General features: G+C 36.6%; 1 protein-coding gene across 3 annotated transcripts in view; it reads left to right on the plus strand.

Moving 5' to 3' along the window:
• Window positions 1-17,317, plus strand: part of RhoGEF3 (Rho guanine nucleotide exchange factor 3) — a 417,890-nt gene that overhangs the window by 340,713 nt on the left and 59,860 nt on the right. For all 3 annotated transcript variants that reach the window (XM_087358941.1, XM_087358938.1, XM_087358939.1), the window contains exons 9-22: window positions 1,178-1,323; window positions 4,556-4,695; window positions 6,003-6,228; window positions 6,321-6,423; window positions 7,231-7,338; window positions 7,627-7,707; window positions 10,121-10,320; window positions 10,776-11,028; window positions 11,605-11,784; window positions 12,843-13,034; window positions 13,433-13,612; window positions 14,422-14,643; window positions 15,415-15,555; window positions 16,569-16,697. In XM_087358941.1, the coding sequence (XP_087215067.1) occupies window positions 1,178-1,323; window positions 4,556-4,695; window positions 6,003-6,228; window positions 6,321-6,423; window positions 7,231-7,338; window positions 7,627-7,707; window positions 10,121-10,320; window positions 10,776-11,028; window positions 11,605-11,784; window positions 12,843-13,034; window positions 13,433-13,612; window positions 14,422-14,643; window positions 15,415-15,555; window positions 16,569-16,697 (2,301 nt within the window). The remainder of the gene's footprint in view (window positions 1-1,177; window positions 1,324-4,555; window positions 4,696-6,002; window positions 6,229-6,320; window positions 6,424-7,230; window positions 7,339-7,626; window positions 7,708-10,120; window positions 10,321-10,775; window positions 11,029-11,604; window positions 11,785-12,842; window positions 13,035-13,432; window positions 13,613-14,421; window positions 14,644-15,414; window positions 15,556-16,568; window positions 16,698-17,317) is intronic.

Below are 17,317 nucleotides of genomic sequence, written 5' to 3' on the forward strand. Positions count from 1 at the left end.
TAATTTTTAGATTGAGTGGCAATGCCGATGTGTATTATCTAACCTGAAATAACTTGCAGAAATTTTTAAAATTGTAAAGAGATACTGAATTTTATGTTTACCGTTGTACAAGACTTAAAGTAAAGCTGTCCCGCTACACGCCTTGAAGGCGTTTGGGAGGAGCTAAGGCATAGCTCCTACTAATTCTTGACCTCGACGCTAGATGGGGCGAGTAGTCAGCGTCACTCCCCGGCAGAACTTTAACCCGGAGAAATTACCTGTTAGCTAGATTAGGTTAGGTGAGCTCAGAGACGATCTCGACACGTAGTCTAGAAGAAAAATTCTTAACTCCTGCCGGTGATAGAACCCCCGTCGTCCAGTGAAAACACTGAGCTACCCCAACTTGGACAAGAGAGTATGATTTCAATATTTTTCATAATTTCAAAGCATGGTGATCACTATATGTACCACCTGTATAACACAACGCAACATTATTAATCATTTGATTTTTGTAATGGAGACGCGTTGTTTTCTTTGAGGTACGAACTGAATTTGTAAATATTACGCTTCAAGAGATTAAATAACATATAGACAAACAAAAATTCTATAACGTTCTTCTGGGTTTTGGCGCCAAGAAGATCATCTTTCTCTCTGCCAATGAGACCTCGAATCTTAAATAAGTTACTCTAGACTGGCGGAAGAGTTTTAAGAGAAACAGAAATTGCAAGTTTGACGCTCATTCGCTAAAATTAGCTGTGTTTTGTTCCATTTGAAGATGAACGACACAAGAAGACATTCTTTGTGAAGATTATTTTCATTGCATCTGCAGATGAACTACCTGTAGCAAAGATAAATTTTGTTTTTAGATCCATGCAAAATAAGGGCTGTACTAGACCGATATGGACATAAATGAAATGTCAAAAGAAATCTGCATATGTGATATGCATCAATGACACATTCAGTTGATGGTGATGATAACAGAAAAATGGCTCAAGTGGGATTTAATTGTGTGCCCAATTGTATTTCATGGCTAGATTATAATGAAATTATAACATTAACAAACACAGGATCTGTTGGACTAGAAGTCTCTGCAATATAAAATTAGTCTTCAGGACGTGTATGTGGAAATATTTATATTAAAGCACAAGTGAAAGAATTTTCCCCATGCTGATGAAGAAATTATGTATTATGTTTGCAGCCAGTAAGAGAACACTTGTCAGGTGGACAGGACACAACCCAGTATCGACGATCTCCAGGCCTGTCCAAGTCAGTCCGACACGCCAAGCTCTCCAATACGCCTCTCGATGACCAGGTCACCAGCAGATCTGACTGGGACATTAGAAGGTGGGGCAGCCTAGGGTTATATCAGTGGCACATGAACCCAAGGACTGAAGAGTACTACTACAATACCACAGCTAAAGTCTATTGCTCTGCACGCCATCTTCAGAACTAAATCCAAACAAAATTGGCACATGTCACATGTTAGCTATATAAATCCACAGACATTTTATTCAGATGTTAAACCTGGAATTTTAAAATATTCATTCCAATTTTAAAGCATTTTACAAAAAGAAAAGTATTGTAGTTTATTTTGTGTGTGTAGAAATTTTTGAATGTTTGGATTGTTCTCTGAGACAATGATATGGGTTGGATTCCCGATCTTTAGTCCTACAGACGTAATTAATTATGCCAATCATCATATTTCTCATGATTGGAGACAACTCTGATTCTCCAGTACAAAGGTGGGTATTCTGAGAATGCTGCATTTGATTCAGTAGCATAGGCCTATTAGTGTTTGGTCATAGTAGTTTTGCAGAATTGTACCCAGTCACATGGCAAATAAAAGTTGAAACCTCCTGCACCTACAGATGAACTTCGTTCTTGTCAAAACTCAGAATTCTGTAGAGGATTTACACTTTTTTTTCGTGTCAAGTACACACCATTCAGCATGGTGTGCATTGGTGGTTAGCAGGATTCACGACCCATCAGTACATGGGTTCGACCGGGACCGCGACATTTAACGCTCCTGCTGTGACCCCCTTTTCGTGAGATGATGATGAAAGTGGAGTAATTGTTGGGATGCCACGGAGAAACCGGGGAAACCCCGGAGGAAATCTCCGTGATGCCTGGACCACGGCCTTGCCCAACACATGTTATAAATCTGAGCACCGCCGGGAATCGAACCCGGGACCCCAGTATTACAAGTCCAGCGTTTTAATCCGTAGACCACACTTTCAAATGAAATATGTTAAATGTCTGCTTGTTCCAAAATCACCATTTCACAGGATGCGTGCGTCTGCCTTCATTATTAATACTAGATGTTGTTTATCGTAATTTACCACCTTAAATAAATTGCTCTTTACTAACTTGAGGAAGACAAGGGCCAAACTTCGGAAACTCAACCCACATTGACACAGCAGAACAAACCTAACACTCGACACTGCCTTACCTCAAGGACCACTCAATCACATTGGAACCAGTTAATATGAGCAAACATTAAAGGACTGTTGTAGCTATGAAATTATTTCGTCTAATGTTTATCCTGTTTAAATCTGACACATGATACGTGACCAGTGTAACGGTTTGGAATGTTTCACGTAGGACACATGAATTTAAAAGGAATAAAAGTATTTTAAATTTATATGAAACAATACTGGAAATATTTATTCAGTGTTATGTTTTTGTATATATATCTCTGTGTGTGTGTGAGTGCTGGCATGAATGCATTTATGTATGTGGGCATGAATCGTGCGTACATATGTTCCACTGTACAAAACTCCTATTCAGGACCAAATTAAATGTGTAATGCATAATTTTAATCATGTTCTTCACACTTACGAAATAATTTTTTTCATTTGAAAGAAAATGTATAGTACAAGATCATGAAGTGAAATAAACGTAAGGTAATTGTTACATATTTGGAATCCAGATACGAATTTCAGTTGGACTGCATTATTTTTACAAAATTGTGCTGGTGGTTGGTTAATCTTATAGCATGCCTTGTTATATTAATTTCTTCCTTTTTTCTTTCCAATCATTCCTCTTCACACTGCATGGGAGCAAACAATTTGTTGTGGCAATGGAGAGTCAACTGTAAGTGAAATCATAGATTAGGAGGTACGTGTGTATTGACAGGATTCAAGGACACTTTTCTTCTCGTGGTCATCTGGAACTGACCTTCATGAAAGGGCGGTTCCCAAGTTCACGCTTTCACAGCTCCTCTTTAATATATATAAAAATAAATAGTTGCTTTTGTAATTTTTAACTTGTAACAATTCTAAAACCTAATAAAATTTTGGTGATTATGTCTGTACTGTTTGTAAATGACTAGAGATATAAATTCCTTCCTTGTATATAATCACCCCAGGAATATACATCCTTCACGAAAATATCTGCCAATATGAATGTTGTTGTCAAAATGCAACATAAATAGACCATTAGAATTAAATAAGAAAGAAATTAATCTGAAATCAGTGAAAAACATTAAACTTTTTGTGACGTAAATCAGTGCTTAATTCTGTTAAATCAAGACAGTGTTTCTATTTGCAGTACTAAGGTTTCTGCCAATTCTTTGTTACCGAAATGGGGAAGGCTTAGATGCAAAAATGCGACATATTTACCGTCAACGTCAACTATCCCCCTTCTAAGAATATTTTACAGGTTCAGAATTGTTTGCTAGTTACAAGCTTAAGTCATTCTTACAATATAATCCACGCTTTTCTCATTTACGTGTACAAACCTCTTAAATAATTATAATAAAATCCAAACAAATAACTACCAGAAAACCTTAACTTTCATATAGTTTCATAAACTTTTATTAATTCTTCCCTGCCTGAACTTGATAACTAGAATAATCTACAAATTTAATCCAGAAAGCAATTCGCATTTCCGGTGTCGGGACACTTTCACATTCCACATCACACCAACTATCCACGGTCTGGACAGGACCTGAACCCGGGACCACAACCATGCTGCGTCATCATCGAAGGATGTAATTTTATAATGGTAAAAGTACAGATAGTTTAGAGTAATCTATGCTAGCAGTGTGTATGAATGGAAGCCTACAGTTTAATTGTCTTCACAAAATTTCTGTGGGAATAGATTTCTTGTGGAAGAATGTATGCGGGGCATTTCGACTACTTGAGTGGGCCACGACACTTTCATGAAGTTCCCTTGCGTCAATCTGAATATTAGAGAGCAAACATGTTCAGGATATATTATTGTATATGTCTTAAAGGCTTTTATATTCCACAGTGACCATTTCGCAAGACGTGATATACAGACGACAAACGGAAAGTGGTCTTGGATCTCGCAGATATTTATTTTTATTACTGGATTTAACTGCAGAGTCTCTTAATTGCAAAAAGCTGAACCAAACCATAAAAATGAAGTTGGTAATATTATTTTTAAATGCATGAGGTGTCAGCTTTAATTTGCCATGCAGCTATAGTCATTTATGTGTATCATAGTAAAGAAAAATGGCTGCTGATTTCTTTTAACGTGTTATGGAATTATACAGAAGTGATTTTGCTACTGATAAGTTTGTTGTATTTATACTTGAATTTCCCCTTATTAGGGCATGGTCACATGCTAGCTCCGACAAGGAACCATTGGGATCATCAAGTTACCTGCCATCACGAGCGACTCAACCCCTTCTCACCCATCCCAGACTTACTGATGACAAAGATTTCTCACAATCACAACGCAATATCTCAGGTGAGGTAACAATTATTGTACATGTGATTAATCCACAGTTTACCTTAAAAGACTGTCTCTCTCGGTTCTGTATTGTGTTCACGAGCCTGAGAACTATTATAAAGTTTGCATGGTTTTTATACCTATCATTAGAAATGTTACCAGCACTTGTTGGCTGCCTGAACTTTTACCTTCTTCTTCTTCTATGGCTCTCCGGTCCGTATTCGGTCCATGGCCTCAATTCTCCTCTTTGATTCGGTCCTCTGTTAGGTCCGTCTGTCCGAGGCTTTGATCGAGGTTTCGAAACATCTTCCTTTTTACAGTGCAAGGTTGTTAGCCTTGCGACCAACCCCCAACCTGGAGGACCAGTGTACCTATCTTAGTCTGACCTCTCCCCCCTCGACCAATCTGGCTAGGGAGGCCCTACCAGTAGCTCTTGGGGTCACTGAGGTATTCAAGCTCCACCACCATGACATGGTGCAAGTACCATTAAGTGGGACCTGAACTTTTATCATGTAGCAATAATTTGAATTCTGGTAAATATAAAAGATCACTTTACATCTGTATGAAGTCATTGTTACAGGTAATTAATAACCAGGATACTTATTCAAAAATAAGCTTTATTCTTTTATTTAATTAAAAAGGTCAGTAGTTACTTATAAATTATCAGATGTGGTAACATCATTAAGACATTGGGGTTTAGCTGAATCATTCCAAAATGAAACACTTTTTCTATCAAACGTTTTATTTATCCTATTCTGGTGGTGACATTGTATAGAAGTTAGCTGTATTTCCATTGTTTTTGAGATCTTACTCTCTCCATCTTCAATTAGAAGTGACTACCCTATGGCCCTTGTCTTCAAGATGGAGAGACATTTAAGGTTTCCGAAACATAAAGAGCGCAGCCCACTTCTTTGTCGCACCATCATCCAGAAACAGGATCATCATCAACACTGGGCCACTGTGAAGGCCTGAAATCATTTAGGAGGATATTTTTCCCCTTCAAAAATAACTGGTTAAAGTCCTAAGAATTTTAGTATATTAATGATATTTCTTAGAATATAATAGTGATATTTGTTTTAACATTAATATATTGATTTATACTACTGAGATGAAGCGGGCTGGCATGTTTCTAATGCATTGAGATGTACTTGAGAAGTTTTCCGTTTGAATTTCAATTTACATCCTGAACGTATATCACTTGGGGTTCCAACCACGTGTGCTAGCAAAGGGACACTTAAATTAGATAGAATAACTTACAGACTTAGAAAAATAATCCGGTTTTCCACACACAATAATAATGTTACTGAAACAATTAATTTCCATAGGGAGTGCATCAGAAAGTGTTCTTCAGAAGTTCCGTAAGAGTTTTGCTCTGAAGTTCCACAAAAAGAGTGGAAGCAAGGAAGGGAGTGAAGGTGGGGAAGATGTGATGGATGAACAGCCTCTTGGTGAAGAGGAGACAGCGAGGCTGCAGGGCACCGAGTCACCTCCTCCTCCACCGCCACCCCAACCAGGCAAAGAAGATGTAGGAGCCTCAGACTCGAAGTTCAAGTGAGTTAGTAACAATATGTATAGTGTTCCAGGACAGAGCATGTCACCCATTTAATATTACCTCTTATTCCTTGCTTTTTTTCCCCCCGTAGGTTTGGTCCTTTGGTTTGGAGATCCAGCAAAGAGCGTAAGAAGGGGAAGAAAGCTGCAAGAAATGCCAAATGCAATAGTGGTGACAGTGGCATACAAATAGAGGTACATTTTGTATTTATTATTGCAGTGTCTCTGTAAAACAAATTACATAACCTCAAACCAGTTAGATTATTTGTGGTATTGAGTTAAGACTTCATTGCTGTCCTGCTAGCTCTCTCCTTAGAACAAAAGTTTGTGTCGTATGTTAGTTCAAATTGTATTACCCAACTGAATTCTCATGTGTGCTGTTATGCCATGGAGTTTTATCACTGAAAGAAAGTCTGTGATGTGAACTTTGAATTCATACTTGTAGCCTAGCAGAATGGCGTGGCGTCATATCCTGTGCCTGGAATGATTGATTCTTCTTCTTTATCACACCGTCTCCTTTACAGGAGGTTGGCGACATATTATGAACAGGATCCTTCCGTCTTTTTCTCGGACTGGGACCTATTCATATATGTTTTTTAGGCAGGTGATAACAGAAGTGGTTTGCCATTGCCTTCTTCTGCGTAATTGTAGGGATGCCACGGAGGAAAACTCCGTGTTGCCTAGACCACGGCCTTACCCAACACAAGTTATAAATTCGGGCACCGCCGGGAATCGAACCCGGGACCCCGCCAGCGTTCTAACCACTAGACCACCTTGGCGGTCGTAATGACTGATTAAAACGATGAAAATATCAAATAGGATAGCCAGTCTCTCACATTAATGAAAAATCTCCACAGCTAGAAATTTCCCCTCTTAATCAATATTAAGTGTCTGTATCTTGCCTTACTAATTAAGATAAATCAAATCGTATTATCTGAAATTCTACTCTGAAACTTACCTGTAGGAAGAAGAAGTAGTTATATGTTTTTTTAAACATTCCAGATGGCTTCAGGATCAACTCATATTGCTGGTGGTGATAGCTCTGAATCTCATGATACAGATCATCAAGTGGATGATGAACCACTGGATGAAATGGACAGTCCTCCTGCTGTAAGTAAACAACGAAGTCAGTCATGTTTACAAAACCTGACTACCAACTGAGAAAAAGTATAAATTGATCAGACTCATAGCTGACCTTAAAAGTTATCATTTTATGGTTAGCTTTAGTCACCTGATTAAGAAATTATACAAATTGAATAGAACATTTAAACTAATTATTGCACCGTTGGCCCATCACGGGCAGCTGCTGTGTGATCTTTCTCATAAATTTTGGATTTCTATTCTGATATAGCCAATTATAATTTCATCTTCATTCATACAGTCGCCTATTGTATATAGGTGAGGAGGAGAGTTACGACAGACAAGACGTCACGACCGCAATCTGAAGTCATCAACCAAATATTAATTGAGAAATTTAAGGTAAGGACTATACTAAAATTTATTCAGGCAATATTTTCCTTATTTTATTCCTGCCTACCCAAATCATACAGCTATATTTTGAAATGTTATGTGCTAACTCATGTGTGAATGTATTTGGGTACAGTGAAGTGGTTAAATATTTTTAGTATTCAGACCATGACATTTATCTATAATGAAAACTGTTTTTTCAACACTGTTGTGAAGACAGTAATGACTCTGTAGGTTACACAAAAGGCAGAGAATTTCTTAACTAGCTGAGCTACAGTTTCTCAAGGACTCTGATCCATGCATTTGGTTGGTCATAGTAAATACAATAAATACAGGCAGCTGATGATCGTCTTCATTCGTACACTGTTACCAACTCTAATTCCCCCCCCCACTTATGCTTCCTGCCTGTTGTGTATTTTAAGACACTGCACCCCTTTTCATTGTGTCACTAGCCAGTGGTGCAAGACATAATGATCTCAATAAGCTAGAACAATATAAGTTTCAGTTATGATAAATATTTTCTTGAATTCTGTCAGTTTATTCACATGTGATTGCTTCATGTTGGGGCTCTGTGTGTGTGGGTTGTTATTGTTGTTATTTTTTTCAGTCATCTTTCTTTTATGCCAATATTTCTCAAATTCGATATGTGCATAGACAAAAATATCCTCAGCGGTGCAAGCCGTGTCCCTTCACGCCCTTAAAGAATAGAAATAAGACATGGGTGCAAATTTTAGTGTGTAAAAATTATTAAATATTTTTGACTTTGCTACTTGTGCATAAGTCACGTGGATTTCAAAGATGTGAGAAAAAAGAATGTCATGTTTGTTACTTTGTGTGTCCACTTGTTGAAATATAATAAAACCTTACATGCATCTGTATAGATAGTGTTCCCGGAATTAAATTTTAAATTAGAACTCTGTATTACTTATAATATAAATAGCACGTATAAAATGTTAAAGATTATTTCTGACCAACAGTATTCAAGTTTGACCTAATTCTGCGTCTGTCTCTAAAATATTTTCCTGCTGGCAATATTTAACATAAATTTAAGGTTTAATAAAACTTTTTACCAGGTTTTTTTCCCATCCTTTTGCCTCATTGTAATAGGTCGGTTCTTGCAGAGAGCTTTGCGACATCCTGCCATGCTCAACCGCATTAAAAAGTTTACAATTACGGCACATACCATAAGAATATGACTTTAATTCATCTTTATTCCAATTAATCTGGACATTAACAAAACATGTGTCCAGTAACTTAATGTACACTTGTCACCTGAAGCACCTGAGTTTGATTCTTGTTTGGTCCTTATGGAGTTTGTATTAGGTAAATTTGTACTTCGTCAAATATTTATATATCCCATTTCCCTTAAAGATTATATAATTTTCTGTAATGCAACTTTCATACTACACGATGTTGGTGATTAATGTAACGTAGTATCACCGCGTGTTATCATCGGAACGCCTTCTTCCCTATTGCTGTGAAACAGCAGTTATGAAGTGAGTGTTTTAGACTGTCTAATCAAATTAACTAGATACTCTGAATTGGACAGTGAAGTTTGAACTTCAAATGTACAGAGCAAATAAATAATAAGTATCAGATGCTGGCCATACCACAGTAGAACACTGCAGTAGTCTCACACACAGCTTGGACTGACAAATCAGCCTGTTGATATGAGAATCGTTGATAAGCAGACTGAAGTTGGAAGGAAATGTTCTTACAGGAAATGATGTCACAGTACCAGCAGTTTGGTCTTTCATCTGTATACATTTTATGACAAGACTCATTTTCGTATGGCAACTAACTTCTTGCATTCAAGTGACGTACTGATGTGAAGTGAATAAAACATATATAAAGACAAAAATTTTTTTTGAAGGGAAATGTAGGTGATCGTGATTATTTACTGTGTGTGGAAGAATGGTTTGCAAGTGAAACTGATTTGTTCTGTGGTGTCAGATTGACTGTATAAGAATGCAAAAAATTCTTTTGTATTGCACTTACACAGTTTTGTAAAAATAAAAGAGTTTTCCTATTTGTTTTTAATCCTGAAAGTTTAAAAGAAAGTGTGATAGTTTTAATGTTGTTTTAAAACCAACTAATTCCGGCACTGAGAAAGTTAAACTCATTGTATATTCGTATGTATTAAAATATCTCACCAACAGAAGAACAGAAAGACTCATTACTTTCATTAATATCACTGCAAGCGAGATGTGTGGTAATAGATGTGAAATATTTCCAGGTGAGTTTTAAAATGTCCGTGTTGACAGTTCATGTCATTGATTCTTGTGCTGTAATCTGTCATGGCCATATTTATAAATGCAGTGTTTCCTTAACACAAAGGCCATAGCTATATTAACTACAGAGTTATTACTACATTGCTGTCATGTCTCCGTAAGATGTACACTGGAGATTTTAATATTTATTGCAGGCTGATCTACAGACCCGTGTTCAGAATCGTCATCAGCATGTAAGGCGAACACATTCCGATCTTGGTGGCCAGAGGCTTTTTAATTGGGACGTGCGCAACAGCTATCGACGCATGTTCTCTACTCCTTCACCTATCAAGATGCGTCCTCCACGCACTAGTCCACCACGTTCTACTAATACTGATACAGTTACTCTAAGAAGGTAAGTAACTTTGTAAGATTTGAGGTTTTCACAGTGGTGAGTATGAGGATTTCTGTCTTATGGGTTGTTGCGCTGTGTAGTCTGGTCGATGTTAACCAACATTTCATCGCCCTGATGACGGAGGCAGTATGACCTCTAAAACGTTGGTTAACATTGACCAGACTACACAGCGCAACAACCCAGAAGACAGAAATCTTCGTAAGTAACTTTCTTCAAATTATTGATTTTGCCGTATACATATCTTGCTACGTGAATACTTTATAACGTATGAGTTCTGTCACATAAGGACATTTGTGCCATCAACAGTCTCGGGTTTGAAAACACTTATTCTGAAGAAAATATTACATGTGCAATACCTGTGGGTTTGTGTTTAGTGTATGTATCATACTTTTGTTACTATTCATGACAGGCTGCCATTGTTTCATTTTAATTCCACTTTTGTGCTTTCAATTCAGCTCTAAACGACGAACGAGGCGTCCTCAGTTACGAAGATCCATCAGTCAGCCACTTGGACTAAATGAGCTGTCGCCTCTGATGCGTCGGAAACCAGGTGGTGGTATGCCGGCGGTTCAGCGAACATCGAACACAGTACTCAGTGAAGATGAACACGATGGTCGAGGTGGTACAGGCACATCTGATGATGACATGATGTCAGATTCAGAGTCATCCATTACCTCACTCACTGATAGAAAGAAGTCATTTGAACAGGCAAGTGACAAAGTTATCAAAACTATGTAATCTACTTTAGCTTATACTGAAGTACGCATGTCATAGAAATAACATGTGAAGGGATAACTATTAAGACACTTTTTTGTTTGTGATGATTATTATTTAATTTAATTTATTCAAGTGCTTGAGAACAGCCAAACAAGGCTAATTATGTCCAACCATGAAAGGAAACAAAAAAATTTAATCATAATCTTCATATAGAATTGAGTGATAAGGGTTATTAATAAAAAAATAATTGGAAAGGATGTGGAAGGAAGTGGCTTTGACTTAATATATGGTACTGTCCCAGCATTTATTTGGAAAATCATAAAAAACCTGTCATGATAGCCAGTTACCAGGCAGATATTTGTACCCAGAACTTCCCAACTACAATGCAGTAATTTAACACGTGAAACTTCGCAGCATAGCAGTTGCAGAACACTACTCTAGTATCAAATGTTTTTGTGTCAGTATTTTAAATGATATTATCATTCAATAGATAAAGGTTTAGGAGCATTGCTGTAACAAATTAATGTAGGAAATATAATTTACATTTTATTATCTGCTGGTGAACAGGCAATGGATGAGGATGTCACAATTCTGGCAGAAGCAGTGTGGGACCATGTTGCCATGGAGCCTGAGGAGCTGGCATTCCGTGCTGGAGATGTCATTGAGGTGCTCGATACAATGGACCGAGATTGGTGGTGGGGTTCAAGATGTGAAGAGAGTGGCTGGTTTCCTGCAGCATTTGTTAGGGTCAGTCTACAGTGTGTTTAGTAACATATTTAACAAATACATGTTTCTTCCTTGCTGTGAAGTGATAATTATGGAGGGGTAGAAGCTGTGTGAAGTTATGTTTGTATGTGGAAACTGCATTTCTTTTTCTCAGTGCACTATTCATTCAGATAATATAATTTTCCTTTGATCAAAAATGTTAACCGTGCAGATGTAGGGAAAAAACACATCTTCCTATTTTAATGTTTCATAATTTTTAACAACCAATGGAATGTCATAGGAGTTAATAGGTTGCATATATCGATCAACCCTTGATCCTTCAGATAAATGTTATAAGAATTTGAGAAGGTTGAGCATCATTGGCTGTATAAAATTACAGGTGTGTAATTGCAGAAATCACCAATATCTCAATATCTGAAATAAAATAATGAATAAACCTCTATGTCATGAATTTGTGGGATTGAGATATCTTTTCCGATGGACCCAACTGATTAGGTTGTATGGTTTCAGCTGTTGATTTAAGAAGAACCAGCTTCCAAAACACTGTATCTAATTAATAGGTGAAGGAAATTGTCCAGAAATGCCGCAGATTAATAATACATACTCTTTTGTCAGAAACTTTTATACAAATGTTTTTCTTATTGTTCCAATCTTATTCAGAAGCCGTGTGATTTAATATTACCATAATATCAACGTCTTTCTTGCATTGTAGATAATTGAAATTATTATTATTATTCTTCTATGGCTCTCCGGTCCATATGAAGAAATTGAAATTAATTGAAATTACTATCTGTTTAATTATTTGTTTAATGATCATAATGTTAGCTTATGTGCAGTGTTTCTTTTAAAATATAATACTTGTGATTTCCTTAACAGTGTTTTTTATATTTCTTTTGATTTGTACACAGGTCACTGTAGATTGTCCTTGTTTGCCATGATTATCTGGTCATCAGCAAAACTGGAGACCTAATATTTGTATTGTAATTCAGTAATAAAAATAATAAATAATACAATAAAATGAGATATCAAGTTAATATTAAAGTTACGATGCATAATTGACATGAAATTTGTCTCGACAGTTGCGGGTAAGTCAGGAAGACACAGTAGAAGACTGTTTGGCTGCTATGGCCTCAGGCTCAACTCCAAACTCTCAGATAAGACGACGAACTAGCGTGTCTCTTCTAAGTAATGATCAGGTGCGCTCCAGTGTGGTGCGTGAACTCATCAACACAGAACGTGACTTTGTAAAGATTCTTCGTGATGTTGCTGAGGTAATTCATTTCCTCATATAATGACTAAACAAAGTACCAAATGAAGAAGTTTTATGTTACTTATCAAGTAACAGAACATTCACCATTAAGTGTTGTGCATTTTAGGGTTCTAGAGAGTTAGATTACATAAGTTTATACCATTAGTGTGAAAAAAATGTTTTTATATTACCATATAAACATAGAATTTCAAAAGTAAAATTACATTGTTTCTTCAGTCATCATCATGAGACAAAAATATTTTGCATGGTTGCTATGTGATTTTCTACTTTCTTCTACGAAAGATTGATGCTGGAATGTTACTGTTTTTTTCAGGGCAGCAAAGAATGTGTAAGGTTATAGTGCTTACAAGTAAACTGTAAATTCTTCAAACATAATAATAAGTCTTGTTTTCCTTATAGGGTTACTTGGCTGAATGTCGGAGACGGACAGACATGTTCTCGTCTCAGCAGATTGATACAATTTTTGGCAACTTAGAAGAACTTCTACAATTTCAGTCCACATTCCTGCAGGATTTGGAGAGTTGTGTTGAGTGGGATGCACCACATCGGAGTTGTATAGGAGAATGCTTCCTTACTCATGTGAGTTTGCTTGACTTTTACAGTATCCATTTATAGAGGTGTGGCAGAGAATATAGAATTAATGAAACAGATTGTTGTAACTGTGGTTAATCAGGTTAGCTCAAGTGGTAATGATTCTGACTGGTATTCAGCAGGTACACTAGTTTTTCATTATTTCTAGAACCTTCAGAGGAATGTTATGATAGTATCTTGAAACAGGCAAACATTAATTGAATTTAAACTGAAGAGGTAAATTTGTTTGTTTAAACTTTTGACAGTATGTTTTTATATTCATAAAGATAGATTAATTAATGGGGTCCGCGGTGGCCGCGCGGTCTGAGGCGTGGGCCTTCTGCCGCTTGGTCGCTGGGACCGTGGGTTCGAATCCCACTTAAGCCATGGATGTTTGTCCGCGTTTTTCTGTGTTGTGCTGTCCTGTGTACAGGTAGAGGCCTTGCGAAGGGTCGATCTCTCGTCCAAGGAGTCCTACTGAATGTCCATAGATCAAGCCAACGAAAAAGTTTGGACCCACAGTGCTCAGGCACTTGATAGGGTACCGGAAAAATATATAAACATTGTTAAACCGGAAATATATATAAGATAGATTAATTCACTAACAAAAGTATCACATGAAATAATCATACAAAACAAAGCTATGTCATACTTAATATTATCACTTGTTCCACTAATATTTAATGTGCTATAATGCAAATATTTTGTCTTGAGAAATTTCATAAGCAACAGAGAATTATTTGCCTTTTTGTAATAGTAGTAACTGACTGCTACACATTCAAAGTAGAGATTAACCAGCTCCTTGCATACAATTTCAGCGAGCTGGTTTTAGGATTTATTCAGAGTACTGCAACAGTCATCCAATGGGAACTGCAACTCTACAAGAATTGTATCAGCACAACAGTTACAGTAAATTCTTTGAGGCTTGCCGCCTCATGCGTGGGCTTATTGAGATTCCTCTTGATGGCTACCTGCTCACACCAGTCCAGCGCATCTGCAAGTATCCTCTTCAGCTGGCTGAGCTGCTCAAGTACACAAAGGTGTGAAAATATACATTATGTAAAAAACATTTGTTAGATTCTGTTCTGTAGCTTGAAGGAGTTGTTGGAAGTAAATCTGTATTGTAGAAATCTGAAATCAAAATAAATGATGGCTGTTCTGGGTTGTAGTGCTGTGTAGTCTGGTTGAAGTTTACCAATGTTTCAGAGGTCCTTGCTGCTACCATCATCAGGGTGATGATTAAGGACCTCTAAAACAGTAGTAAACTTCTACCAGGCTGCATGATGCTACAATCCAGAAGACAACCATCTTTGTTCTTACTGCCACGAGAATTTGAAATTCTGCTGAAATCAGAATTTCCCCTAAAGAAGTCGGGCTGGTTGCCACTAACAAGGGTCTATATATACAGATAGTCTGACAGTATTTAAGAAACAAATATTCAAAAGGACACTAAGAATTGCATTATAAAACTGATTATGACTTGTTTTTTAGTTTAATATTAAGGATGTCTGAAGTTAATTTAGAATTGATATTTGTTAACCATAGATGGTACACTTTTTCTTGACTGTCACTTCTTTCACATTTCTGTGCAAGATAGTAACCATTTCAGAATTTATGTTAATGCACAACGGACCTATTATGTAATTCATAGAAGCAATAATATACAGCAGATATCCTCATTTTTGTTTGTTTTTGCATAATGTTTGTATACTTTTAAACCATTAATATAAATGTAATGAAAATTATTTTACCAGCTGTTAAACATTGAAATGTGATATCTGTTTTGAAATAAACAAACTGGTTGATTTCAGGCTGACCACGCAGACTATGACAAAATCCGAGAGGCACTAGATGCGATGCGCAATGTTGCTGTTCTCATTAATGAACGGAAACGAAGAATGGAGAGCCTAGAAAAGCTGGCTGCCTGGCAGCAGAGGGTGGAAGCCTGGGAGGTAAGTCACTGATCATTTTCCTACCATCCAGAATCCTCTCAGTGATTCTGATGAGGGTATAAAAATGTTGTTAATGACAGCAGGCATTTACCGTAGTTCTTAATTATTTGGCAAGTACACATGAATTTTCTAAATTTACTTCAGCTACATTTACATTTATATATCCTTGGTTTTAAGACTGCTACCTTTTGTCATTCAGTAGAACTAATTTCAGTTGGATTCTGTGTATAACTTCCAGTTGAAAGAAATAAAGTAAAGTATCCTATCATAGCTTGCTGCAGTCATAGTGTCACAAAGTAAACAGAGAAATTTTGATACTGAAAACTTTTGTTAAATTTATATCAGTTTGAAATAGTGTGATGAAGATAGTACTTCTCTTAGATTACCAATAATGGGTGCCACTTCTGTGTGCTAGTACCTAATTAATCTTCCTGTAGGCTGCTGGTTTCACTTATCTTTACTGACTCAGGATTTTGTTTATTTTATATGGTCTATAGAATTTTGATAGGTTGGTGACTGTGTGAACTAATCATGAAAATGGACAAATTGGTTAAAATCATATTATACAAGGAAAGACAGAAACTATATGCTTCTCTCTTTCTTACAGTAAAGAAATCAGTATAAAACTTAAAGCAAAGGTAATATAAATGAGCATAAAATGTTTTGTCCATCAGTAACTGCTGAAACTATCTGTATGAGTTTCATACAGCTCAGAATATTTAGAACGCACTTTGGGAAATTACAGTATCCCAAAAAGACTATATTGTGTAATGTCATCCTGCATGAAAGAAAATGCATATTTAATAGTACTTTTATAGTCATTTTTTAAAATGATTCAGACACACTGAAATCAGTACAGGATGATTATGATTATGAAAAAGTTGCCAGTTCCCAGATCTGTTCATGTAACATTCATAGCTTTACAGGTTTCAAAACCATGTACCATTATATGACCACTTTAAAAATACACATTTATATGAAATGTTATATTTGGTATACTACATCTCTTGCAGGGTGAAGACTTAATTGAAAATAGTTCACAGTTGATTCATCAAGGAGAGGTTGTTAGGGTGACAACTGGCATGTGGACCAATAACATCACACTTTTCCTCTTCGACCACCAACTAGTTTACTGTAAGAAGGTAAGTGAAAATCATTCACAGCTAAATCTATTGAGTTGTAGCACTATTCTGTTTTGGAGGAAATATTCAATATTTGTGAGGAACCTAGTTCATCACAAAGGCCTGAAATACTTAAAGCGGAGACACATTATTATTGGTGGATGATAATCATGATATCCCTGGGGTTGCAGTGATAGCAAGTTTTGTTATCAACATTTTTCTACAATAATTCTTAGTCACTGTCTTTTTCAAATGTTCATGATGATACTGATACTGATCTGTCCTTTTGTGTGCTACTTTAAAATTATGAGAGGTTATTTCGTGTGACAGAATTATCTGCTTTTTTTGGAATAACTATGTGATTTTCTTGATTTTTTTAACTTGATCTCACTTTCTGAAGCCAAGTCTTATTTCTGCGTCTAGCCCAGAGACAAAACCTTTCATATTGTCAGTAATATGACTGCATTCAAGTATTTTGGATTGCTTTCATATTATACCTCCATGGGCAACACTGTTCAGATCTTGGTCCATCTGTTGTGATCAGATCAGATCATTGTTATGGCTCCAGCATGCCTAGTCACAAAACAGAAATCATAAGGGATAAGTGTTTTATTTTAACATCACAGCTGTACAAATGAAGT

Source organism: Zootermopsis nevadensis, unplaced genomic scaffold, assembly GCF_977971745.1.
Source record: "Zootermopsis nevadensis isolate Lab colony 2312 unplaced genomic scaffold, Znev_1.0 Znev_ptg000030l, whole genome shotgun sequence".
In the NCBI taxonomy this organism is placed as follows: Eukaryota; Metazoa; Arthropoda; class Insecta; order Blattodea; family Termopsidae; genus Zootermopsis; species Zootermopsis nevadensis.